At 37.5% G+C, this 27,390-nt stretch overlaps 1 protein-coding gene across 1 annotated transcript in view; it reads right to left on the bottom strand.

Moving 5' to 3' along the window:
- The window catches only part of LOC150088043 (gamma-aminobutyric acid receptor subunit alpha-6-like), a 211,088-nt gene that overhangs the window by 69,585 nt on the left and 114,113 nt on the right, over positions 1-27,390 (bottom strand). Inside the window, exon 3 of the mRNA XM_090370547.1 lies at positions 5,931-5,998. Coding sequence (XP_090226673.1) covers positions 5,931-5,998 — 68 coding nt within the window. The remainder of the gene's footprint in view (positions 1-5,930; positions 5,999-27,390) is intronic.

Genomic DNA, 27,390 nt, shown 5'->3' on the forward strand with positions numbered 1-27,390 from the left:
GGAGCGACATATGTTAGATAATGCCGCTGTTGATTCTAGTCATAAAGGCCTTTAAATGTTCTGCGAAGGCACACTAAAAATAAATATTCCGAGAACAAATTTTTCTCCATCACTTAAACGATATTGCCAAAAGTACACTTGCATTCTTCTAGAAAGAACCCTTTATTAAGAAAACATTTAATGATGCGGTGACCCACCTTTGATCATAATTACGCATTGTACCTTCGTTGGTAGACTCCGAACTAACTTTTGATATCAGAAAGGTGGTGTTCTGGTCCACTCCTCCTCCAACACAGCAATCATTGTGGGTATGTTGGCCCGAAGCTGACTTTCCAGGTCATCTCAAAGTTGTCCATAGTTAAGGATGGAGCTATGAGTAAGCCAATGAAGCTTTTGCACGCCCATGTCTTCAAACTACAGAAATTATATGAAATATAATCATTTAAAGATATGCAAATAATAATTTGTTTCCTGTAAGGTGTTACCACTACTTTTTCGACAACCCTCAAGCAAATTACTCGCCTGTAAGTTGCGCATACGTTCAATTTGAAGAGTGCAATAAATCTTAAATGTTCATTCATAATTCATATATAGTTTACTATCGTAATAACAAAGTATCGCTAATTCCTGAACAAACGTACCTTCTGATATAAGTTTCAGTGCAGTCAGGTAGCTGATGATAAAAACAGATTCATCTAGAGCAAGAGATGACAAATTAAAACTCACTTCGGTGCATTTTTGTGTAATCAGCGATTTCCTTTCATATTCCGCAGAGGCACAGTTTTACTGCTGGAACATAAAAGGAGGAGCCGCAGCGCATCTCAGAATTTGAGTTTCTCCAATTATCCACGTGCCATTCGTTTCCTTGTCTACTTAATTTTTATCTTTATACATTTATCTTCCAGAATTTTAATGCATATTTTTTCGCGTATTTATGTTTTTCCCTCTCATTTTTAACAGATTACTGAAATAAATGCAGAGGTGAACGTATTGTTGAGAATACTACAGATGCGATTCCTTCTCTCTTCTTTTGTAGACATGCACATTAGGTTCGCTGTATTTTTATCACCATTGAACTTTGCATGGATTCAAGTATATTCAAGTTGTGTAACAGCTGGCCATTTTCTTTAACAAGAAAAACTCTTAAATTTAACTTCCATACATACGCTAACCCAAAAAATTGTATTATTATTGAGAAAAGCATATGGAAAGATGCGCTTTCTCACCAAGTTTTAAGTATTTAATAGCTATTTGTTTTCTGCCTTTGCTTGGTAACATCATTATCAGTTATACTTATTATTTTCAGAAATCTGCAGTTTTAGTAGAGGTCGCTCTTGTCACTGCTTATTTAATTTCTGTACCACAGTCATATCAATGACATATCAGTTTCTCATAATTTCAGTTTCTTTCTTAATTTAGTAATAAAAAAGTGATATATTTATTTTTTGTTGAAGACTATTAGATCTTAATCTCTTTTATTTATTTTATTTATTTGTTTAATTTTTGAAAGAAATATTAGATTTTCACTATACACCAACGAATGTAATTGTATATATTTAGTTAAATTGACCTTAGGAAAGGTTACACCATCTTGATTGCTAAAAAAACTCAGGACAATGGTTATGTAGTTTCGTACTGATGTAGTTTGAATATAACATCTTTCTGTATGACGCGCAGTCAGGTGGTGACATGTTTGATTTGGGAGAAAAATTGGCACATCGTGATTCATATTTCTTTGAAGATGAAGACTGGTTAGTTTGCTATGAATGATTGACATAAACTTGAAGTTAGTGTAACTTAAAATCCAAAAGGAGGACAGCTATTGCAAAACTCGCTAACTGTCTATACATACATGGCGCGTAACGATGCATACAGTTATTCCATTTCTGGGATTACTAAGGAAAAACAGGTTGGGAACCTCAGAAAGAAGATAATACTGTGAATCTGCAACCGTAAACCATTATGGACTCAAAAGAAGGTGGATGCGAACCAGCAGAGAAACTAAATATTTGCTCCTTCCCAAACTTTAAGAACCAACTTGTTAAAAACCATACTATACTATTTGTCGGGTTCCATTGACTCATTGGACTTCCCGCAGTTGCGGTGGCGAAATTACAACCTGATGGTTGTAGTTTCGCCAATGATGAAGAAGAGTAGAATAAACACACTTGGCGCCTAGAAGAATCTGAAAAAAATTCCCATAAACGCCTTCACTTCAGTTTATTTAGCGTGGCTCTGTTAGTCGGTCTCAGGCGAGAGTTACATAGTCTCCTCCCCTTTCCTAGAAACTCAAGTTTTCGATCCAATGAGCTAACCGAAGAATACACGCAATTACAGATACAGTATGCTGACGGTTAACAGCCTTATTTACTTTGGAGCTTAACACACATGCCTAATACATCTAACTTCGTTTCATATTAACCTGGAAAGCTGGTAATTGCACATCCGAGAAGGGCATCTGGTCCGAAAACCAAATATATGAAAACCGTAGCCCATTATCACAGATGGAATATCAAAAACATCAAAATATTTAATAAAATTTCTGTTTATACTCCAGGACTGCCATATATGGCCAAAAGAGTTCACAAAGAACAAGAAGATTAATGTCTAGCGATTACGTGGTTACGGCCAAATCGAAGGCGATGACGAACATATTTTCAGGAGATTCTTCAAGATATGTCTCCAACTTGATTCTTGTCATGGTTCATTTTCAGAGTTAATTAATTAGGGCTTCTTCAACGAAACGTTTACAGAATTAAACCAAGACATCAACAGAAGTTTGTAAGGAATGCAAAATACAATAGGTGAAATAAAGTCGAAGGCGATGAAGTAGCAATGAAAATTGATCTTGGAGTGGAAGTCATTTCAATGATACAATTTAAGAGAAGAGTATCTAATCTTCAGATAAGGTAGGGATTTCCGTTAAAGTTGGAGAATTCTATATTTTTTAATATGCAATTAAAAGCACCTGCAACATGGATACCGAAACAAAGAGACATTAATAGAATACAAGCTGCAGAAATGAAATTAAGATGATATGTTAAAGGATGTACAAAATTAGATAAAATACCAAACGTAAATATTAGAAAGGAATTAAAGATTTACTCAATTAATGAAAAAATATAGAATATAGACAAAGATGGAAAGAACATGTAGAAAGAATGGAAGATAATAGATTCCCTAAATTAGCTTACACATATAGAGCAAAAAGAAAAAGAGACAGAGGAAGACCGAAGAAAAGATGGGCAGACTTCTTCGAGATCGAAACAGGCGGATCGCCTAATCCGTGAAGGAAGATAAGATAAGATAAAGCACGCTGCTTCTTTCAGAATACTCTGCATTTATGCGATTATTCTTCATTTACGAGGACTAGGTACATTTAGGAACATTCTCAAAGTCTGAGCTGTTTAAATTTCTTCAGCAAATACAGAGTTAAACGGTTTAACTCCCTCACTTCGGTTGTGGTTTAGTAAACCACAACCGAAGTGAGGGAGACTTTTTTTTCTTGCAAACTGATGCTCTTCCTGTCGTTTAATATCTTCAAAGTTGAAGCAGAAAAATCTGTGTGGAAAAATACGATATAATCTCAAGTGTACCCGTGAACCTCTTCGATGGTAGTAAATGAGACAAGACTGGACTATTTCAGCAAAGAATAAACATAAAAGTATTAGTATTATTTTAAAGGCACCCAAACGTTGTTTATATCCGTATGCACAGTAGAAGTGTTTTTATATTCATAGGCCGAAAAATATTAATTTTCTTCAAAGTTAATATTTTTAAGAGGGTGGCGTGTTTCCACTTAAGTTAATTATTGTCGGATTGGAAGCTCCATCAAGCGAATATGCACAAACACGGAAATTAATATAAAATGCATGAAGGACCAAGAAATATAATTATGAGTTTATACCACTCACATTTTTTTTTCCCAAACGAGTTACTCTTCCAAATATAAACGAAAAATTCTCTTAATGGCGCTATTTAAAACTTCTTATGCACACAGTGTCGGGAAATATAATATTTCATTACAGGAAGCGGTTCTTTTGAAGACCCGGTTGAAACGTACTGACTGCTTTATTTATTATGGCTGAGAACGAAGCTCGCTTAAGTATTTCGCCTTGGGAATTTCCTCCTGTCCATTCGTTGGAGGGAGGAAATATGTTGATAAGTGTAGTAAAGTTGGTGAACGTGCTCTCCTTTAAATTTCAACGAGATTCTAAGATTTCGACTACCGTCTTGGAAGTCTTCTAATAGAAAGAGCATTAAAGATGCCGTGCAAAGTGCTATTGGGAATGGCAAACCAAGGAATCAACTATTCATCTTGGTCCCCAGTGAAGCATGTAAAATGGATGGCTGAGGTTCTATTTTTAGAAATGTAAGTGGCTGCAGACAGAAGGATTTTCTTTTTACTTGATGTTTTGCTTTGCTGAATGTTTTATGAGGGTTGTTCTCTAAATAATGCATTTTAAAGCAGACACTTGGTGGATATCTCCTGACTGGTTAATATCCTTTTAAATCACGGTTATGACCTTTAGTGTAATGCTGTACACATCCTTCCTCTCGGTGATATAGAGGGGTATGGTTAAGAATACACGAGCAGTTGACTAAAGAATTTTTTTCTATGCAATAAAATGGTATAATTACCTCGGAAACAGGATGATGTCACTGTTTACAAAATTTTATTGCATTGGGTTCACTTTAGTGATAATGAAAATATTTAAAGTTTACAATGTTTTAAGAATTTCCAAGTGGCTAATCACCAGATTTTACTTAAATCAGACAATTCTCTGGATTTGAAAGAAATTATAAAAGATTTTGCCAGGGTGTAATACTTGTAAAAGACGCTGATTTTTTTTTTTTTTTTTTTTTTTTTGTAACATCATTGTTCGATGCCCTCAAGACAACCTCAACCTCCCGTACCACTCAATCTCCTGCATTCCTAGGGAATTGATAAGAGAGGGAGGGAGGGCGCTCAAATATTCTTGAAGACAGCGCCAATCATTTTATAAGATGAGTGGCGCTATCTTATACAGAACTTTCATCCCATTGCTGTGAGTAAATACTGCTTCAGGAACGAGTGGTAGAATGCATCATTTCGATGGTGGCTTCTGGAACAGCAGGATACAAAATGATCTCATTCCAGCTATACACAATAATCAGCATCACTCTCACTTTCATTGGTTTCTGTTTGAATTTTTTTTGGATAGGGAGAAATTTTGGAGGCGCCAATTTTGGGACTGGCAATCCTAAGATCGAACCTAGGTTTCGTTCAGCGCTAAACGTGATTTCTCTGAAAGGAGTATGCCTTTAAGAGAAATCACCTTCTCTTTTCCGTAGCATTCAAGTTATACCAGCAACTTTATCCCAATGTTTGAAAGCCACGTCTCGACGCCAGTAAATAAATGGGGAATTCAGAAAGACAGTTTTCCGTATGTAGAATTATTCTTTCAAAATGGTCTTACTCTTGCTAGAACACAATTAACCTCAACAGTCAGTTCTCACATTGAGGAAGGACTTTCCTCAGCTTGGAAACTGAACCTTCTGTTCATCAATGGGTGACATCCAGCAAATGATTCTCGTGCACTCTTTCCCATCGATGTTGAAGCTAGTTTACGCAACCTGGTCTCAATTAACAATAGCGCTACCCTCAGAATTACAGGAATCCAACTCAGACATTTATTTACTACAGAATACAAGAATAGTTTGTTTTTTTTTTGTTCAGGGATCCATTTTTTTAATAGACTACCACGAAACTTGGATATGAATAAAAGCTAGGAGCAGATTCATGGAGAATCATTGCAATGTTACCTAAGTGGAACGTCTCAAATAGTTATAAGAAATTGTCACATGGCTACAATTCAATAAATAAAATCTAACAAATAAGTACGTATATCTGACGTATTCAGGAGTAATTCATAATAAAATAGACTTACCATATCTGTTTCGGATATTGGACCAAAGCTTCGTATTTCTATATCAGTTAAAATAACAGTAGGGGGCCCTGAGAGACGGAAAAAAAAATTCAATGGAACAACATTGCATATCTTGTTTTTCATAATGTTTTAAAATTATTCTACAACTATAATTATAGCTTAAGTATAATATTTAATACAATGGTAAATTTAGTACAGTTTAAGAATTACCTTTGTTCATTAAAATAGAAATTATATTATTCACCATTTTAATTTAAAACTAAATTTTCTTTTAAGTATTACGTCTAAGAGATTTCAAAGGTTGCAATTGCATCCAATCGTAAAGTTATCGCATATGATAGGATTTGCAAATCACAATTTTTAATTTCCCCATATAAGGCAATTGTAACTTGTAAGATCAAATGAGGAAAGAATTATCACATGGCTATTGAACTTTGTGCTTCGACCAGTAAAATAATAATTTAAATTATTCCAGAAAGAGGGGCCATAAATTCAAATTATGTGAGAAGTTTACACTAGTTTGCCTTTAGCCAGTGAATTATTAATTACCGGAATAAACTTGGCCATGGATGGTTCAGGGTGAGACAGCTTGGAAAAATTCAATGATCAGCTTGATATACACTTACGTAAAGTGAGAGTCAATAGATATTTTATTTATTTACTTATTTTTGGCTGATTCAGCAAAAGCTTAGGGATTCCGTGCAGTATATGGTTATATGCTGCAAGATAAAATACTACTACTGTTTTTGTATTTTTAACGTTAAAACTAATTTCACCAAAACGTTTTTATCTGCAAAATGTGTTGTCTTCATTTTTTTTCAGAATGTTATGATTTAAAAAAAAAACTCACACTTAAGTATCAAAACTGTAATTTATTTATTTTATGTTGCATCACTTTGCAACATAAATTATCTTTCCCTTATGCACAGAAAATAAAGTAGATTTGCATTCAACTTTCTTTCGCTTTTCTCAATTCTGCGCAGCGATGTAGCTTTGTGTAATTCTTATGGCCGCATAGGTTTTAATAATAGCAGCATTAATATTCATATGGCCCAGGAGAAAGCTCCGCCTCTATCAGTCTGTTTAACAACTTTACAAGAAATAATGCCAAATGCATTAAAAGACAGGTTGACAAAATTGCAGCTTATGATGATATCACTCTGGATAAACACCCTAAAAGACTACTGTGTACTCTTACCACAACTAAAAATTCTGATATGTCACAAGTGTAACCCATAGAAGTAGCATTTAACCGAACGAATATACTAGTGCTCTAATTACAACAAAAGCAGATACAGCTACGTACGTCAACGCAAGCTTTAAAATCTGCGTACAAATCAAACTCGATTTAGCAAAAAAATTGATTCTACTGTGTCACATCTCGTTCATATACAAAACCGTAAAAAAAAAAATTCAGCAGTTCAGCTGAGTTGATTTAGAACGTATTCAATATCAGCCCCTTTTGTCAAGATGGGAAAATCTATTAAATTGGTGGAAATAAAAATAAAATCATTTATTCCAAGCACTTCTTTTGAATCTATCAAGTTGCCTTGGTATTATACTACTCTAAATAAACGGCACTTCTCCAAAGCAGAAGTATACTGAGTTGTTTAGGTCAGTCAATATCGAATCATCGTATGGGTAGCGGCATACAGTTTAAATAAATAGAAATATGCTTCACTGGAAAAGCGCTTTTCATTTAAAGTAGACTAATTTGAAGGCAACTCGTGGCGAAGTGCCTTCACAATATGAGACCGATGTATTAAGTTGAAAACTAGTTTTCTCACGGCTACGTACAAAAGAGGCTATGTCCGATACGTACAATGGTGGGCATAGCCTCTTTCTGTACGGCTTCTATGCATTAATTGCAGTGCGTGAAGATATAAATTAAAGTGCATTTGGATTTTTTTATTGTATGAATAATAATCATCATCATCAAATAAATATCAAATCGTATTCGTAGACAGTCAAAATTATCACGTTTCTTGGTTCGAATTTAAAAAAAAATAAAATAAAAAACAGCGAGATGAAATATGCAGTCAATGGAATTAAAAAGGCTGCTCCTTGAGAAGCGCAATAATTTCAAATTATGCACTATTTCCATTTATAATAATATTATATTGCATATATTATATGTAATACAATATTAAGTATAAATATTCTTACAGATAATAATATAATATGGCACATTAAATTACATATATATTAAATATATAAAATAAATATTTATATTGACGCTTTCGGGCGTTCTAGATCCCTATACTTCAAAACATAATACAGTTGGGAAAAAAAAAAAAAAAAAAAAAAGATTTCCAAATAGCATACTCTCCAGAAAGCAGGAATAGTTCAAAACTGACAGTAAGTAAACTCTGTGAAATCGAGCGGTTAAAATCTGGAATTCTTTAAAATTCAAAACATTTTATAAAAAAATTATATTTTAATATCGATAAATGATAAGAAACCAATCCGGCACTCTGAACAACGATAACGTTTGTCTTTAGGAAACCATTTTGAAACCACGCTTTCTCTTTATACAATGCTTGCAGGACTTAAACTGTTTTTGCATCCACTTGCCTTTGCAACGGGTTACCTTGGTATTGCACTACTTTTAAAGATCCCACTTCTCCAAAAAGGTTAATTAGATGCTTGTTTAAATGGCCCTCCACTAGATCGCAGGTGATTTCTAGTGACAATACGCTGAAAAAACAATTGTAAAACTGATCGATATGACTGCCATTCAGTATATGAAATCAAAGGTATAATAGAGCTAAAACTATCTGTTTAAGGTAGTGCAATAGCAGGGCAACTCGCTAAAAAAGGCAAAGATTTGTTCTGATGTGAAAATTAACGCCATTGAATTACCTCTGCAGAAGAAATCCCACTGCCCATAAAGCAGATGGAAGGAAAATACAGCTCTTATAAATATTTACAGATGTACAAGTAAATAAGTTCAGTTGTTAGTACTTACTATTCATTGAAATGTGCTCTTATAAACTCCAGAATTTTTAAAATCCGAGACTTCTGATTCCCCCAGGGTGTTGGATTTAAAGAGTTCACTGTATATACGGTATATAGAGGTTAGTGCTAGAATCGACTGAAATGAATTATGGAATGATGATTCAGTTGTTATCCTAAAAGATCAAGCAGTTTTCTTACAGAATAAAAAAATACATTTGTTTTAATCATCAATTCATTCTACTGGTTCAGAAAGGCCGGATAGTTTACAATTTCGATTGATTCGTGCTCATTAGTTGGTGAGCAGAGTCAAACCAATTAGCGCAGTGTTAGCAGTAAAGGGATTGTTGAACCCTCAAAAAAAGGTCAGCAGACATACGTATCAGATTGAAAAATGCTAATCAGAAGTGGAGTATAAAAACAATAGAAAGAACTTCAAGTGTTCGATTGTATTCCAGAAATGATAATAACAATTCCCTCTTTTTTTCTTTGAGTGGTATTTTAATGTTTATAGTCTCTAATGCTTGTCCTTGGTGAAGTTTGAAACGTTCTCTCTATGACTGCCATTAATTTTCACAAAGAAATGGCTTCGCACGGACTAAGTATACTTCTGAGTCATTCAAATTTATTAAAAGTTTCTTTTTAATACTTTCTTGTTACTGGTTGACTGAAGGCAGCGGGTGTGACTGCTAAAACACGCACAGCAGTACACTCTGTGCATTGCGACTCTAATATATCAGTTTGTAGATCACCGAATGCTTAATGTTTGCAGAATTGCAGCCATTTATGACCGGTCCTCATGGAAACAATAAAAGAGAAGTAAAAATGGAATTTTATGAAATAGTAATAACACCGTCGTTCATACGTGGGATTTGTGGAAATTGCCATATAAAAATTATAGTGGCTGTTTTCTTGGACTCTTATTTTATTTCTGTCGGGAAATCTTCAGGAACTGTCGTAAATTGACAGTTTATACTATGAAGTTATTTGCATAATGATTTCTACCTTTTCAATATATGACTCATTTTCACTTGTTAAATTATCCGTTTTGTTTAAGTGGCTACGTTTCTCAGAATTTATTTCGACCTGAAACATCGTGAAATGGAGAGTTTGGTTAACAATTTAGTTTATTTCATTAACATCAAAATAACTTATAACGACGACAGGTGGTCATTGTAAGTTATTCAGTTTCGACAAACGCCAAGTTTGTACAAAAATATGTTTATGAAGGGGAAAATGAGTACCATAACTGTAAAGTTATTAAGAAAGAAATACAGTCCGACGCAAATTAAATCAGCAGAAATTGCTGGCATTGACTTTAAACGCAATAGTAGCAAGAGAGAGAGTTTCAGGTTAAAATCACGTTTCGATAAACATAAAACTAATTGCCAGTCAGAAAGTAATGGATAAGAAACTAGACAACATCCTAACACAGCTACAACATATTAACAAACGACATAATCAGACAGCTGAACACTTACAAGCTGGCCCTGCTACCTATCCTAAAGAAGTAAAGAAAGAGCATGATACTCGTCTCAGGACTACCCTCCCAGGCGAAATAAAAACAGTATTGCATGAAGCTGATCCCCGCAGAGAACAGATACGCCCTGAAATTGTGGAAAGTACTAAAAACTACTTCCCGAACAGAAGAAATCCAGACTGCAGAACAGAAAACAGAGCAGAGATAAATGTCGCTAGCACTGCGTTACCCGCAAGCCAACCCTGCATAGATAAGAATCACTGCTTCAACTTGGAGCTATATGCACCGGAACAACCTACCTACGCACAGATGGTTACTCTCACATCAAAATCGGCCGACCAAAGTTCTACTAAAAGAGAAAGCCACCCGCTACGTACCAATGCAACATGATGCAATGCGACCAAACGGCGATCCTATGCATAAAATCCCTGTTCCCTCGCCGAGGTTACCCACAGGATATCGTCCTTGTCTTGCCGAAAAGTACAACATCACTTCGGTCCAAACGAGAGGGAAAATATTTGTGTCGCGAATCAACCCCAATATTACTCCTGGTGTCATCAGAGAAATGCGTGTTGAGGGAATTGGTATCGATGTTGAGGTACGTCCAGTACGAACTAGACACCCTGCCTACTCCTCCTTCACTATCTCTTGCCCCATTAATTGTGAAGCCCAACTACTGAACAGAAACATACGGCTCAGTGGCACTCTCGTTAAACGATTCAGAGAACAATCGACAATCCCCACTACTAGTGCAGTGAACACCCTAACAAAGCAATAGCAATTAACGAACACCTCGCCAGTCTTGAAAGGAGACAAAAGTCTCCATTTTCCTACAAAATGTTCGCAGCATATCCAATAAACTCCACACCTTGCAGAGCCTTCTAATAAATTCAGAACACTCATTTATCTGTCTGACAGAAACGTGGCTCCAAAATAATAAGCATTTGAACGCTCTGGTTGACAATTTAGGCTACAAGTGCATTGGTAGAGGGAGAGAGATCAAAAGGGGCGGAGGAGTAATGATGCTATATAAAACCGACTACCAGATTGTGAAAGAACAAAGCTCTAATTTTGATAACTTTGAAGCTGTTATCGCCACATTCTCTGGTGAGAACAGCAAGGTACAGCTTTGTCTTATCTACATGCCACCAGAACATACGAAAAAGATCAGAAATGAGTTCTTTACCTGGCTGGTATCAAACTTAGACGTAAATATTGACACCATCATCTTAGGAGATCTGAATATGCCGTTACCGAGGAATAAAGATGCAAAAGCAGAGCTAGACGCCACAGTAGAAGCACTCGGAATGAAACAATTAACAACACCTGCGACAAGAGGATTACAGCGCTGGGATTTAATTTATTATAACGCGCAAGATGTTAACTTAATAGACAACTCCTTACAGTTTTCCTCCGACCACTCTGCGCTTTCAATGGAAGTTGCTCTTCGAATACAGACTGCCGATCAGAACTGCGGCACACATGAGGGTAATGAATCGAATTTGATATTTTCCACAAAATATATTAAATGCGAGGTCATCTTGCAATGCAACTTTCAAAGTCTACATAAGATGTCCACTGAAGAAGCCATAGAGAGATTTCGCGGTTACTCTTGCATATCGCTCGTCTAGGAGCAGCAAAAGTATTAAAAGATCTCCGACAGAGCGAACTCTTGGTTCACTCCACAAGTTAAAGTTATGTTTAAAAAGAAGCAAAAGCTCTACCGAAAGTGGAAAAGAACTGGGCCCCCGACTGATCGGACTATGTATAAACGCGAAAGGGCAAAGTTCATTCGACTGAAAAGACGAGCATACTTTGAGATTATGAAGGAAAAATTAAAAAAAGGAAAGAGAATAGTAAGCAAGAAGAACAACAAAAAAGAAATGACGGACCAGCTGTTTAGAGAGTGGACAGAAGTCACATTCGGAAAGCCTTTGAATGAAAAGGCAGAAAAATTGTGAGGAAAACATCCGCGAGATGCAGAAAATGATTGAAAAACTGATGGATCCCACTGGCACTAATCAAACTGGAGCTAGAAACATTACGTGAAATTAATATCAGCAGGGAAAACTTAAAGGAAGCTATTAACTCGCTTCCCAGTAAAGCAACGATCGGGCCGGACCAGTTCCCGCTATTCATGATAAAAATATGTACTGCTTACATAATCGACCCGCTCCACCACCTCTTCCAACGAATACTAAGTGAGGGGTTATTCCGAAAACATGGAAGAGATATTACGTAAAACCAATTCCAAAAATAAACAATCCTAAAACCAGTAAAGATTTCAGGCTTATCGCAATCGGATGCTCTCTGCAAAAAAATATTTGAGAAAGCAATCCTGAACACCGTCAATCAGCACTGCTTTGGGGACAGGCCAGAATACTTACATTCTGTGCTTCCTCCAAGGTCGACTATTACAAATTTAATGGAGACTACTCCGAATACAGCTAGCTTTAAATAATAAACAATAGTTGGACATCGTTTTCCTGGATGTAGCAGCAGCAGCCTTCGACAACGTCTCAATCCCAGCTTTAACAGTAATCCTCAAGGAGTATTTCCTCATTTCAGAAAGCACTTTAAGCATTCTGACTAACACCCTTCAAGAAAGACAAATTATCGCAATAAACAGGAAACAAACAGCAACCTACTGTATCTCAAGGGGAGTACCTCAAGGAGCCGTATTGTCCGCCACCTTCTTCGCAATAGCACTAGCCCCATTTTTAGCTCAAAACTGTGAATTTATTACATATGCTGACGATTTGGAATTTTTTGTAACTTCTAAAGAACAAGAAACTGCCCCCATCTATCAGAGGAAGCAAACAAGGCAATCAGGAAGCTAGAAGAATATCTGCACTATATTGGCGTGAAACTTAATGAAAAGAAAACTGCCCAAATGACCTTCATCAACAAAAAGAAGAAAAACGAAATTACGATTTTTGTGAACAATACCAGAGTTCAAAAATCCCCCGCACATGTTGACCTTGGCCTTAAGTGGGATGAAAGTTTAAACTTCATACCTCACTTCGAACACATTAGGAAAAAGATATACGTAGCACTCTGGAGCACTAGACAAGAACTCACCGGTCTCCGAAGCCCTCAACTTATGATCCAATACATCCTTAAATGCGTTACACCGATGATGTTGTTCTCGGCCTCCGAGAACAGCATCAAGGCCTTCTTAGGAGTAGAATACTGGCTCCTGAGATGGCTAAACAAGATCGCCGGGAAACCGTTTACCATCTCAAGAGCGGTCTTGCTGCCAATCTGGACATCACACCCTGGAAATATATCATCATAACTAGAAACATCTTAACTCTGGCAAAGCTACTAACGGAGAGAACAGATGCGCCGAAAGTGGGAAACGTGATCACTCGCCCTCGGATGATACGACCGAGAATAAATAGAGAAGAACCAAGTCTCAAGTGCCAATTGACTCAATTGGACTCTCTGGGGAGATTTTTCCCAGCAAATACTGTGAATTATTTTAATAATTGAAATACAGATCCAGAGAAACTATGTACAGACAAAATGTATAGGACAGAAATATTTGGTAATGTGTACCGGGAGGTACAAATATAATAAGAAGACTAATTTATATAATAATATTTAGCATTTAACAACCATTCGAAATTAATTAAACCAACTTAACAATTAATCCATTAGCCACATACTGTTTTTTCATCTCCAAATTTTGTAAACAAGTTATTATTAAAATCAGTTTATTTCCCAAGAAACCTTGGGTCACCCCGGGACGGCTCTGTGCCAGAAGGGTGTGAATACAGACTAAGGTGCGAAGAACACAATGTACAATAAACAAGGGTACATTCGTGCTCGACCCGAGACTTTTACAGGGTTAAATAAACAATAATGTACAAAATATACATGATTACATGAAAACAGAAAGTCTTTGCCATATACAAATAGGCAAGTTAAAAAAAAAAAAAAAAAAGTCTGTCCAGGAGCAGGTGAGTATTATAGGTTCATAATCTGGTAACAGTTCTTGAGGATTTCCTTCCTGTAGGGCTTGTCTTCACAGAACCTATCAGGGTGGATCCTAAATTTATTGAAGATCCGAAGACAATTGGGTGGAAACATGTTCCTCAGGGAATCAATGTTTGACAGAGTAAGACGTAGAGGGAGACAGGAGTCGGGGTGCTTCCCTCTTGCCCTCCTCGGGCCAGAGATTAATGCGGATACTGATGGAGCATCAATTCGCCTCGTTATAAGCCGTGCAAGCGTGAGAACATTTTTTGTCATGATGATATGTGTCCAAGGAGTGGTGCCTAGATTTGCTTGTAGGATAGATCTGGAGATAGTTAGGGGGTGGCCTACCACCCTGTTCATCCATCTAAGCAACCAGTACTCTAAACTAAGATACTTCTGAAGGTATGAGGCAGGGGCAGATGACCAAATTTCTGAAGCATAGAGAGGAATCGGCGTAATACACCTCAGGATGTGCCGAAAAAGCAGCGCTGGCTGATGCACACCAACGAGCTCTTGACGCACTGCCCAAAGAGCAGCGTACGTCTTCTGCCTCATCCTGGCAAAGTGAGGCTGAAATGTAAGCCCAACGTCCCAGGTGAGGCCAAGATCAGTATGAGAGGTCACCTTTTGCACCGGTTCCCCACTCACAAAGATTTGGATATCATTTTTGGCTCTCTTCTTGGTTATTGTCAGTTGTGCTGATTTGGAAGGGCTCAGATGCAGCCCTATTGTGGCAAGATAACTTTCCATGCTCAATATCTGCCTAGAAGCTTGCTGGTTGATATCATGAATCTGATGATTATGATCTGAGCTCACGTAGAACTTCAGATCGTCGGCATAGGAAACAAAGTTCGGATTCTGAGCAAGGAAAGGCTCCAAAACTGCTGCAAACAGTATAGCTGACAGTACACTTCCTTGTGGGATGCCTCTTGAGACGTCAATAGTTTCTTGAAAGTCATTGTGGGTCACAGACAGATGTCTAGGAAGTAAAATAGGCTTCAAAATTTGAAGTAAGGTTTCCGCCAGGCCGAAGTAGTGTTTCAGAATGGTAAAAAGAGCTGGGAGGTGTATTCTGTCATAAGCCGATTTTATGTCGAGGAATATGATATCAATCTGTGATTTGTTGTTAAGGGTGTGCTGAATTCTGAAGAGGGTATCAAGAAGATTGGCAGTTGTCGATCTCCTTTGTAGAACGGTATGGAGGTACTCGGGCCTGTGTGCAAAGCAATGCTGGGCAATTGTTGGCTGAATTACTTTTTCGAAAATTTTGAGTAAAGAACAGCTGATGGATATTGGTCTCAGGTCTTTAAGAGATTTGGGTTTCTTGATCTTTGGAATGGGCTTAACATGGTAAGTTTTCCAAATTGAAGGAACTATTCCAGATTGCAGGATTTGTCTGAAAAGGTGAAGGAGAAGGTCGACTATATATGGGCTGCAAATTTTGATAATAAAGAGTGGGAAACCATCCGGACCTACAGTGGCTTTGTTGGGTAGTTTATTGATGACATCAATTAGGGTCTCTCTAGTTATTTCTATTTCAGACAAGTGTGCCCTAGGTAACCAGTTCTCCTGCGAGAGAAAGGAATCAGAGTCAGGAAAATCTGCCTGCTGTAAGCTGAACTGTACCCATTCCTGGACAAGCTTTTTGTGAATGGCTAGGTGATGATGATGATTCGAAAGGATCCTTCTACCACTCTTCAACCTATTGAGAACAGCTTGGTTAAGGACCAGCCTTTTTTTTTTTCAAGAAGCAAGCTCTTTCTTTCTTAAAGATGGAATGGTCTGAGGGAAGTTGAGTTTTCTGCCATTTCCGGTAGGCCTTCTGCTTCTTGATGAAAGCCATCTTAGTTTCCTTATTGAAACCCCGATTCGACCTGTTACCACTCCTGGTGATTCTGGCTGCACCATGTAGTGCAATTAACTTCAGTTGTTCCGACAAGAGCATAATGGCATCCTCCAACGGCTCAGAATAGAGACGCCCCCAGTCAAACCCAATCAAGCATTGGAGAATGATCTCTGGCTTCAGATATTTGGTAGAGAAGGCTATCCTAGGTAATTCAGCAGAGTACTCGTCAGGTAACCCAAGGGAATTGTTCTGTAAGGATAGTTTACATGTAATTGGCGAGTGATCAGATTGGAATCGAAAGTTGCCAGGTAGGAGTTTGATATCTTTTAAGTTGTGGAAGATTAGGTCCAGTGCTTGACACGCTCTAGTTGGTTGCGTCACTAACCGTGTAAGGTTAAAGGCCCGGAGAGTGGCCTGAAGGCCCTCAAGAGCATTCCCATGCCTGGGCAGTGGCAAGTTAAAGTCACCTGCTACAACTGTTGGAAGTTTAGGCATTAAGTTGGTTGCTAACCACGTGAGCAGCTCCGCTCTAGAGTCATCATTGTGGTCCGGAGGAAGGTAAACCAGGCAGCATTGGATTTGAAGAAGAGGACTCCTCAGCGTCAGGGAGACTGCCTCAAAGTTGTTAGACTGGCTCACTCGTGTCCTTATTGGCTGGAAGCGATCGTTGAACAGGATTTCAACACCTCCGCCTCGCCCGTTAATTCTGTGATTTCCAATGTGTTTGTAAGGGGTGTTAAAATGGGTAAGATCAAGCTGTCTATCTGCCGCTAACCATGTTTCTGTAAGGCAGATGATATCAAACTCATTAAGCAATAGGAGAGTCTGGAGACAATGAAGCTTGTTTTTTAGGCTGCGAACATTCTGCATAAACCAAAGAATCTCTCCTTCGTGTGAACCTGGTAGCAAGTCATCCTTTTGTAGCTATGGCTGTTTATCTCGCCTGGATCCGCTATAAGCGATCGATCTGCTCCTCTCTTGGAACGGCTTTATAAGGGTGCCTACCGGCCAGCAGCTAGAATCCAAGACGATATGCTTTGCATTCGCAGGGCAGGAGATGATAAAGGAAGAATAGGTCGGGTGTCTGGTTTTGATCGCTTTTGCGTCTAAGTTGATCCCATGTTCTTGGGCAAAGTGTGCCCTGATACTTTCCACTTTTGTTGCTGGTCCTAGTCTGGAAACAAAAATTCTCTCTCGGGTCTGGACAGCTGAAATATTATATATCTCCTCAAGTCTCCGCGACAGAGGGACCGAGGCAGGTTCAGTAGGAACCGACATATTAGGCTCCTCGCATGGAGTTTTGTTACCTTGTGTTTTCCCAGTCAAAACACTTTGAGCGCAAGCCATTTGTGGCTTATGCCTGGGAAATTGCGCAAGATGGTTAATTTGGTCAGAGAGACAGAAGGCATCCGCTTGAGCATAGATCCGCCGGGGTCGCATGTTTGTGTGCTCCCAGTTTAGTTACTATGTTCTTGTATTAGCTTCATCAAACTGATCCATATTTCATGTAAATATGCTTGTAAATACTGATATAATGTAACCACACCCTCTAGCCACGTGCTGTCTATGGGCGTCTAGAAATAGAAATAAACAGATAATAATAATAATAAAATAATAGAGGCTATAGTGGGGGGGAGAAAGGTTTTCACTCTTCAGCTGAGTTACTCAGTCTCAGGAAAAAATAGCAATAGGGTTTTGTTGCAGTAGGGTTTAAGAGCATCGGCGACTAAGGCCATATTGCTGCGTATATATTGTCTGTAAATTGCGTATGTTCTGTAGTAGAATTTCAGTTTGCTGGACGAAAAACACGAGTTTCTTGGAGTAACCATGTTACCCTCGCATGAGACCGACTAACTCAGCGGCTTTGTTAGGCGAAGCGTCAGGTCGCATGTTTGTGTGCTCCCAGTTTAGTTACTATGTTCTTGTATTAGCTTCATCAAACTGATCCATATTTGGCATCTAAGGAATCCAGGAAGCGTAAGCTGTACGTGAACCCTTTCCATTTCATTCCACAAGTAACAAATACAGTGCAGTTTTCAGTTTTAAAATTAATATTAGACGGCCGATAATGTCACTGCTGATTGCCAGAATTCAGGAACAACAGGCTTCCGCCGGCACTTTCAGATTTCCGTACAGGAAAACCACAATGAAGAAAACACTTAGAAAAGCAAAGAATATGCGAAATAACATTACAATTATTGGACCGCCTGATTCGGACGGCATACCTGAACCGAGGACGCCCGGAGCAGTAACCCACACAGAAAACCATAAACCACAATCTGTTGCGATCTTTGAACCCGGTAGCAAAAACAGAGATATAAAAAGAAAAAAAAAAAAAATCAGAATTTCATGCCACTTGTATTAGCGAGATAAATAATTTTAAAAAAAAAATATCTCGGCCAATGGGAAAAAACTAGAAAACTGGGTACAACGTCTCGAGAAAATTGAGGATTTAATATTGCACAGAGAAGGACAGGAAACAAATGGCTTTGAGATGATTCTTGAAGGTATCAACAGAATAGCCGATACTCTTGAAATATCTAAGAACCCCGAACAGCTAAACTAAAGAAAAGGAAGCCGTACTCAAAAGGGAAGTGGGTACTCAAACGTCAGATCCTGTCTCTTCCGCGCCTAGTGAGACTGTACCGCAGCAACCTAAAGTGCCGATTAATAATAATAATAAATAATAAACCTGCTCTTGAGGTCTCTAGTCCTCTTGAAGAAATGCTAAGGTTTTCTGACTATTTAGAATTTATCAAAAAAAAAAAATAAAATATCACACAAAGGAAAACTCCAGATTCCTTATTAAGAGGTGACAGATCCTCTCAGCTATTTAGCTGAGAGGATCTGTCACCTACTCATTCAAACTTAAAATCTTTCTTATGGTTCAGCAGTGTCTTGGACAACAGAAGTAGGATTTTCGAGGAATTTTTATTCACCTACAATTTAAAACTGCACAACTTACCCAACCAACCGCACACCTTCTCAAACGTCCACGAAGAATCAAACATTGATTTAACCATTTCAACGTCCGCCATGTCCTCGAGGATTTCTGATTGGACAATACAAACTGACTACACAAACAGTGACCACCGAGCAATCACTTTTAAGGTATCTCTCCTTCCAAATACTTCAGGTCCCCCTCCTTCTCCTCCTCCAAAAGATCTTAGAAGATTTTCTATTAAAACCATCAAATGGCCTTTATTGATGTCTTCAATTCACCAGGATTTAACGTTGACACTCGCTGGTCTTTGAACCAGTTCAATGGCTCAGAATATGCATTCTATGTACAGGCTGCCTTACTTCGTGCTACAGAACGCTCAGCTAAGAAGAAAATTAGCAAGCATACTACAGTTCCATGGTGAACAGCTGAACTTTCCACTCTGCGCAAAAAAGTACACAAAGCATGCAGAGACTTTCAACGGAGAAGGTCCTGGCCTGAACCGGAAGTCACCAGACTAAAAAATATCTATACAGGCCAGCGGAAAGAATACGTAAATACAATTGCAAAACAAAAACTTGCCTCCTGGCAACACTTAGTTCACTCCACAGGAAATTCTGATCCCTGGGGTCTATTATATAAAATTAACAAAAACAAGTATCACTCTCATGAAGTGTAACAACACTGTAGTGAACAACGACACAGAAACCACTAATTGGAATGACTCAATTAACGCCATCCTGGATCGCTTGTTTCCCTTGGACGATCTCACCACAGAAACTCCAGAACAAATATCTATTAGGAATAACAACTCAACCTACCACTCCTCATATGAAACGGATCTCTTCACTCTTCCCGAGCTAAAGCTGGCCCTCAGCAAAATAAATATCCATAAATGTCCAGGTTTAGATTTTGTGGAAAATGCTGTAATTATCAAATTTGCCGAAATCTTTCCAGAAATACTTCTATGTACAACAAATGTCTTACTGAGGGGATATTTCCTAATCTCTGGAAGGTAGCTTTGATCAAAATTATTCACAAGCCGGACAAAAATAAATCTGATCCCAAAGCATAGAGACCCATCTCTCTTTTGGCAAACCTTGGCAAACTATTTGAAAGATTGTTAGCACCCAGAGTAGCAGATTTAATTGAAGGTAAAACTTAATGTCTCCATCCCAATTTGGCTTTAAGAAGGGAAAATCCTGTGAAGACACCTTGGTCTCTTTAGTTAACTACATATCAGCTTCGAGGGCTAAATATGAAATGGCCATATTCGTTGACTTCAAGGGAGCTTTCGATTCCCTCTGGTGGGAGAGCGCTCTCAATCGTCTTACCAAAGCCAAGTGCTCTCAGCAACTGTTCCAAGTTATTAAAAGCTACTTCCAAAATAGACTCATCCAAGTAATCTCGAAACAGCAGTCTCTCTCAAGGACCATCTCAAGAGGATAACCACAGGGATCAGTTCTGGGAACCCTCTTCTGGAACATAGTTTTGGACAGCTGGCTCATGCAAAAACCTGAAAATATCTCTGCCTTTGCCTACGCCGATGATTTGCTTCTTCTAATTCAAGGTCGATCGCGTCCAACTAGAACAATCAGCCAGTACAACTCTTTCTGAGCTAATCAAGTGGTCAAGTATACATAAACTGCAAATATCTGCCACAAAAACAAAACTGATGGTTTTTAAGGGCAAGTTAGATTACAGAAGACCTCCAAATATAAAGATAGACGGAAAGCAAATCCCTTTTGTTCCTGAATTCAAACATCTTGGCGTAATTTTAGATGACAGGTTAACCTTCCTCCTCTCATATTAATCACATCGCCTCGAAGATTAAGAAGTTCACTGCAGCAATTATCCGCATTTCCAAATTGGACTGGGAACTAAATAAGAAGACTCTCTTACTATTTTATACAGCAGTATTCGTACCAATAACTACGTATGCTTCGGGAGTCTGGTTTCATAGAGCCGTTAATGTTAAACTCCGTTCCAAGCTCATCTCCATTCAACGGATTGTGCTGCTTGTCATGCTCCAGGCCTGCAGGACAATGTCCTCTCTTGCTCTGCAGGTCCTTGCTGGAGTCTTACCACTAGACCTGCATGTCATCTTCAAAGAACTATGCTATTGTCTAAAGTAGGGAGTTCCCGGCGACATTCTCGGCATCTCATGCAACTTAACTGCTAACATCAAAGACGAGAAACGGAGAATCTGGAATGAACTTATCAGTGTGTGGCAATCACGATGGGATTCCAGTACTACTGGTCAAGTCATCCGCTCTTTTGTTCCTGCAGTTACCTTCCCTCTCAACAAGAACGTCCGCCAATGGTTTTCTCCCAGCCTAACAACATCGTATATACTTAGTGGGCACGGCTCCATCAACTCCAAACTATTTTAATTTGGCTTGTCTGACACCAATCTCTGCTTGTGTGGTGCTGAGGAAACCTGGACGCACATTCTGTATCGCTGCAGCCTGTACCACGATGGCAGATCTACCCTACAAGCTGCTGTCAGCAACTGCTCTGAAGGAAATGAAGTGGCGCTGACTGAAAATTCTCAATCGTTCTCAGCTCTACAACAACAATTGTGCGCTGCTGTTTTCACCAAAAGAAAGCAACTCTTCTCAAGTCTATCAACATATCAACAACAAGGAACCAACCCAACACCTGTAATGTCTATCGATATCTCTTAAAACTGATATCATCTGCCATCTACATTTTTTTTTTAACTGGTACCGCAGTTTGGGCAGCTGTGGGTACGGGATTAGCTAGCACCCACTGGTATAGCACTACCTCCAGTGGGTGCGGTTTTCGTTCTTCCTAGGAAAGAAAAAAAGTCTTGTGGTTCCTGTGATACTTCTGATTAACTGCGTGATGTGATTTGCAGTGTAAACATGTTACATGTTCATTACACATATGACATTGTAATTAACATGATTCTATGTGTATCATTGTATATAATATGTATGTATGTACATAGTGGATTTGCCAGTTTCTGGCTAGGGGCCGCCTGTTTGTATGTTTTTTTTTTGTAAATAAAAAAAAATAAATAACTCAACGACGTTGTGAAGAAGACCCATAAAAATTACTCGTGTTATCGACGGGACTCGAACTCATGTCTTTTCCACCCGGTGTGGAGAGGATGGCGATTCTACTAACTGCGCTCCTCACGAGGGCGAAAGGGTAGCATGATTTTCTTTTGGAGACTCGCGTTTTAATCCTGCAATACAGGTAAGACAAACACTAGCTCCTCGTGGCCTTATTTGCTTCAGCAAAACAAAGTTTCAGAACTGCCACCTGCATTGATGAGGAAGCGAATCATAACTGAAACAAGAGAGATGAGAAATCTTTACGGAAGGGAATAGATTCTGAGAAGTAGTAAATTCAAATCACCTTTCCTTACAGCAAAATAAAGGTAAAAAATAGTGAAAAGATATCACAAACATTTTGAAAGTTAGACACAAATTCCTTAGCAGAATATGAAATAATAATCAAATCTCAGGTCCTGCCGTGTTAGGTTCAAAGTATCCTAAAATGAATAAAGTGTAATTAGACAAATAAAACTGTACTGATTAAGAACTCTATTGTACCGAATTCTGTGTCCTCTGTCTACAGTAAAATCTTGTGACACACCCGTTATGGTTAAGTCTTGAACTACTCTCCAAATAGTCAGAATACTTAAGAGACTTTTAAAAGGCAGGATAACGGCCTAACAGAGCAGATCGTTATGGGAAATCATCTGATTGATTTCCCATTCAATTACTAGCAGTTAAGTAATCACATGGTAGTGACGTCATTGCGAACAAATCTTGAACAGACGTTACTTTATGCACTACTGCATAATACATTTCTAATGCTTGCTCACTGATGAAAAAAACAAAAAAAAAACAAAGCAGAAAAGACGGTTGACTAACGTTCTTTAATATAATTATCTTTGGAACATATCTGTATTTCAACAAGCCAAAAATTAAGTTTTTTTTTTTTAACGAATACACTTGAGATTTGTTACTCAAATTCAGAAGTGTCGTTTTAAGTAAAATATACATTAGGTTATACTTGGAAAGCGAATCGAAATCTTAAGAAAGTCGAGTCGTAGAATAAACTGAACTTGCCATTCAATCAACCATCCACTTGCAGATTACATCACGAAACTGCTCATTGCGTTGGGGACTCATAAACACAACAAGAACTGGCTCAGGTTGGTGACGAATAGCATTTTAATTACGAAACTCTTACAAACATAACTTGACAGCTCTTCTCAACTTTGCCAACTTCGCTTTTTTTTTAAGATGGCAGGTTTCAGCAGCTCTTCATTTCGTAATCAGAGACCTGCCAGCGACAGACACGCTGCTATGACTTGTTAATTTTTATCAAGAAACTGAAATAGATGTTTACTGAAACTTACGCTGTCTTAACAAGGATAGAACTTGAATTTTAAAGAGACCGCGATAAATATCACTTGGACCAAGGAAAAACATCGCTCAAATTGCACTTAAGAACAACATAAAGAGGGTTGTTTCGGTTATATTTTAACAGCAGCTTCGGGTGTAGCCACGTGGATGGATATCTTTATATGGGATGAAAACGATTGTAAGAGGACTAAGTCCAAAGAAGAGAAACGTAGGTTAATGATATGATTATCTTCCCGTTTTATAGCCAAAATATATTTAATGATAAATATTAATAACATTCGTTTCTAAGATTTTAAGAATGTGATAAATCCCAATGAAAACTATTCTTTGTGGCACACCAGTGGACATTCACTACAAAATTAAGGCTACCACTGGGGTAGCGCTTGTCTGAAGATTGCATCTGTGATATCTATAGAATCTGGAGAAAAACGTGCAAGGCTTGGCAATTACGTGTGAAGACTGAGTCCATTGGGCGCATATCAACGCTTGTAGGACTGTGATGTAATAAACGCCGTGGCCTACGCAACTGTTTCCCTCTACATTACCATCTGTGTATCATAAGACGTTCTCAGCAGTCGTTTTAGAGCTATTCTGTTCTTTACCACGTTGCCATTGTGTTAAGTGGTGATGGAACAAAGCATGGAATGATGATCAACGTTCTCTCCGACACACAAAATATTTCTTTTTCAAAGACCACAATGCTACTCATCACTTTCTTCAACAACAAGGGAATCATTAACAACTAATTTATTCTGTTGGATAATACATTGAATAAGGATTATTATGGACAACGCTTGAGTTGTTTTTTCAAAAGAATTCACCGAGTCAGGCGTCCCTTTCGAGAAAAAGATAGGTCTTATTGCATGACAACACCACATTCTGCACTGATTATCAAAGATGGTTTCGGCAAATCGGAGGATTATACTCTTTCTCAAAAATCAAGTCTACATTGAAAAATAAATAAAGATTTGACTGTGTAGGGGACTTAAAAGAAATGACAAAGGAACTAGTTGCGATCAATTCAAATATTTACAATAGTTCTAAGAGCGATCTCACAAGTATGTAGCTGCTCCAGCCGATTACTATGGAAAACATTAACGTGATTCTAACTTCTAGAAATCTGGTTTTCTTTAAATTGACTCAGTCACGTAACCTAACTGTGAAACCTTTTATATTTATACGTTGGATACATTCAGAAGTAGAAAGCCTAATTCAAGAAAACTCGGCCGATAATTCAGAACAAAAACACCCTCGTCACTATATTCTTCTGTCTCTGGGAATAGGAGGGGCTGGATTTTCTCGAATTCTCCATTGATTTTTCTGTAGCTGTGTTGTTGTTGTAACATTGCATGTGAGCAATGGTGCTGTTGGACATTTCTCACAAATAAAATGACGCAGACTACTATTCGTGTTTATATGGATGATAATTATAAAAGCGACATTTGAAATTATTTTCCACAGAAATTAGTGATCAAAATGCTTTCGTTTTTAGTTTGCTTGTATTATAAAAGGACACTGACGTTTATGATGTCAAAGTCTATATTTAGGCAGCTTGAACTTGAGTTTGTATATGTTCTGAAAACATGACACCAAACGGTTAGCGTTACGTATCACACATTCGCTTCTTCCTTCGTGTTTCTTTTTTTATGAAAGGGGCAATGGCACAGGAAGTAGTTTTTTCTCCGTGTTACGTACACTGTTCTGCTTCAATCCCCTTCCCCAAATGACATTTTACACTGATGTGAAATACGCGTGAATGATGTAACCTCTGAAACTGAAAAATGAGTTTTAATAACTGTTGCATACTGCACTTAATACTGGCAAAATGCCTCAGATTCAACATTCAGAGTAAGGCACGCTACAGCTAAGAAACATAATGGACTTCTATTCAAAGAGAAGATGGATTAAGATTGTGAGGATGTCTGTCTCTTTAAATATCACCAGCATGACACGAAACAAAGTCCGGATGACGAATAGAAATAAAGAATAATATAACGCAAATAAAATAATAGAATACAATGCGCTTGAGAAAATACACACCACAGTTTACATATTATCACTAAAATAAAAAAAATATATCAAACTGCGATTCTTTACTTTAAAAAAAGTGATTTATTATATAAAAGTCACTGTAATAATAATAACAACAAATTTTAAAAATCTCAATAAAAATTAAATGCATATTTCTTATATATGCCTTAATATTTATCACAAACAAACTTTAAATCTTAAAATAAAATTTAAATTTTTAACACATATTTCTTTAACAAGAAGGACTAATAGGGTTTGGAAAGGGGGCAGCACCGGTGGTTTCCCACAACTGGGCCATAAGTACTCTTTTGAGGTGTACATTATTCTGAAAAAAAGCTAGAAAAACTATTGTGTGTGGTATTTGAGAAGTATTATGTTGGGTTCTGTTTTGTGGTGTGGCTTTTGGCAGCAGGACCCCTCCCCTAATTGGATCCCACGTTGCTAATTATATTAAATTGTAGATTAACATGCTAATACTTATACAATTATTGAAAAAGAGGCATCGTTGCCAAATGTTTAAGCGCGAAGGTGAAAAAAGTGTGTGCGCTGTAACTGTAGTTCAGGCCCACTTGATTACAATGTTCTTGTATTCTCTCCATCTTGTCGGCTCCTTTAACCTTATGTAGTCTTCCTGGATTATAAACGAAATTTTATTTATATAGTTATCGAAAAATATTGGGAAGCATAAAAGGAACGAATCGAGAACACACTGGTTTAAAAAGGTTGTAAACAAAAGTTAAGGCCCCTCACAAAGTGTTATGCTAATAAAATACCAAGTCCGGTACAAGGATACAATGGGTATAATATAGTCAGCAGGGAGTAACCCATATGAATGTGATTTATAAATTAATCTTCGTAGCATATCAAATGATAATGCACATTGACTTATGGATGGTTTAGTAGTTTTTATTCGTATTAAATATTTATTTAATAAATATTTTCGTAGCGTTTAAACTTTCATCTCACTGTCATTGCTTTTGATGGGTCTTGATGATCTTTTGAATAGCTGATTAGGGACTTATGGCTTTCCTGATTCTTCAACTGATAGGACCACACAGCACTTTTCTTCGTACTCGGTACAGTTATCGCTAGACAAGCTGGAGACCAGTTCACAAAACAACCATTGGGTAGTCGACAACGCAAAAAGTCAGATATCAAAATGAGGTACAGAAATGTCGCTCAATATGAAAAGTTCTATTTATGGTATGCTAGTATAAGAAAGAAGTGGTTTAGTTTTATTAGTTTTATTCATGTATATGTGTTTTTATTTTGCTTTTAAATCTTATCGTAACGTATGTTTTTCAACCGGGGTGCCACGACATCCTAGAGTGCCGCAACAACATTCCACGGGTGCCACGTAATTTAGGTTTAAGTTACTTAAACTTATTTTTTTTAATTAATATATTTATTTCATTATAAAAAGGTACATCTTTATTATGGTTTTCCATAAACCATAATGGGAGTATTTGCATATGTTAACTGATCATTCTACTTATTAGTGTTCCTAAATAAAGAACAAGAAAAAAAAATACAAAAAAAAACTTCACATTATAAAAACTAACAGTTTCATTACATGCAATATTTAATATTGCATGTAATGAAACTGCTGTAATAAACAAGAAAGAAATACGCCATTTATTTTTCAACACAAATGCATTCTTATTAGAATTAAAATAAATTAGTTAATGTACGGAGTTAGTAGCATTTCGGGTGCTAATTAATTTATTTATTTTTTATTTTTCTATGGTTAACTGAACGGAAAACAAAATATAGTTATCGCTTTATCAATTAATTACTAAGATAATAACTTCACAGAA

This window comes from Mastigoproctus giganteus, chromosome 3, assembly GCF_048544385.1.
Source record: "Mastigoproctus giganteus isolate SK-2022 chromosome 3, ASM4854438v1, whole genome shotgun sequence".
Classification (NCBI taxonomy): Eukaryota; Metazoa; Arthropoda; class Arachnida; order Uropygi; family Thelyphonidae; genus Mastigoproctus; species Mastigoproctus giganteus.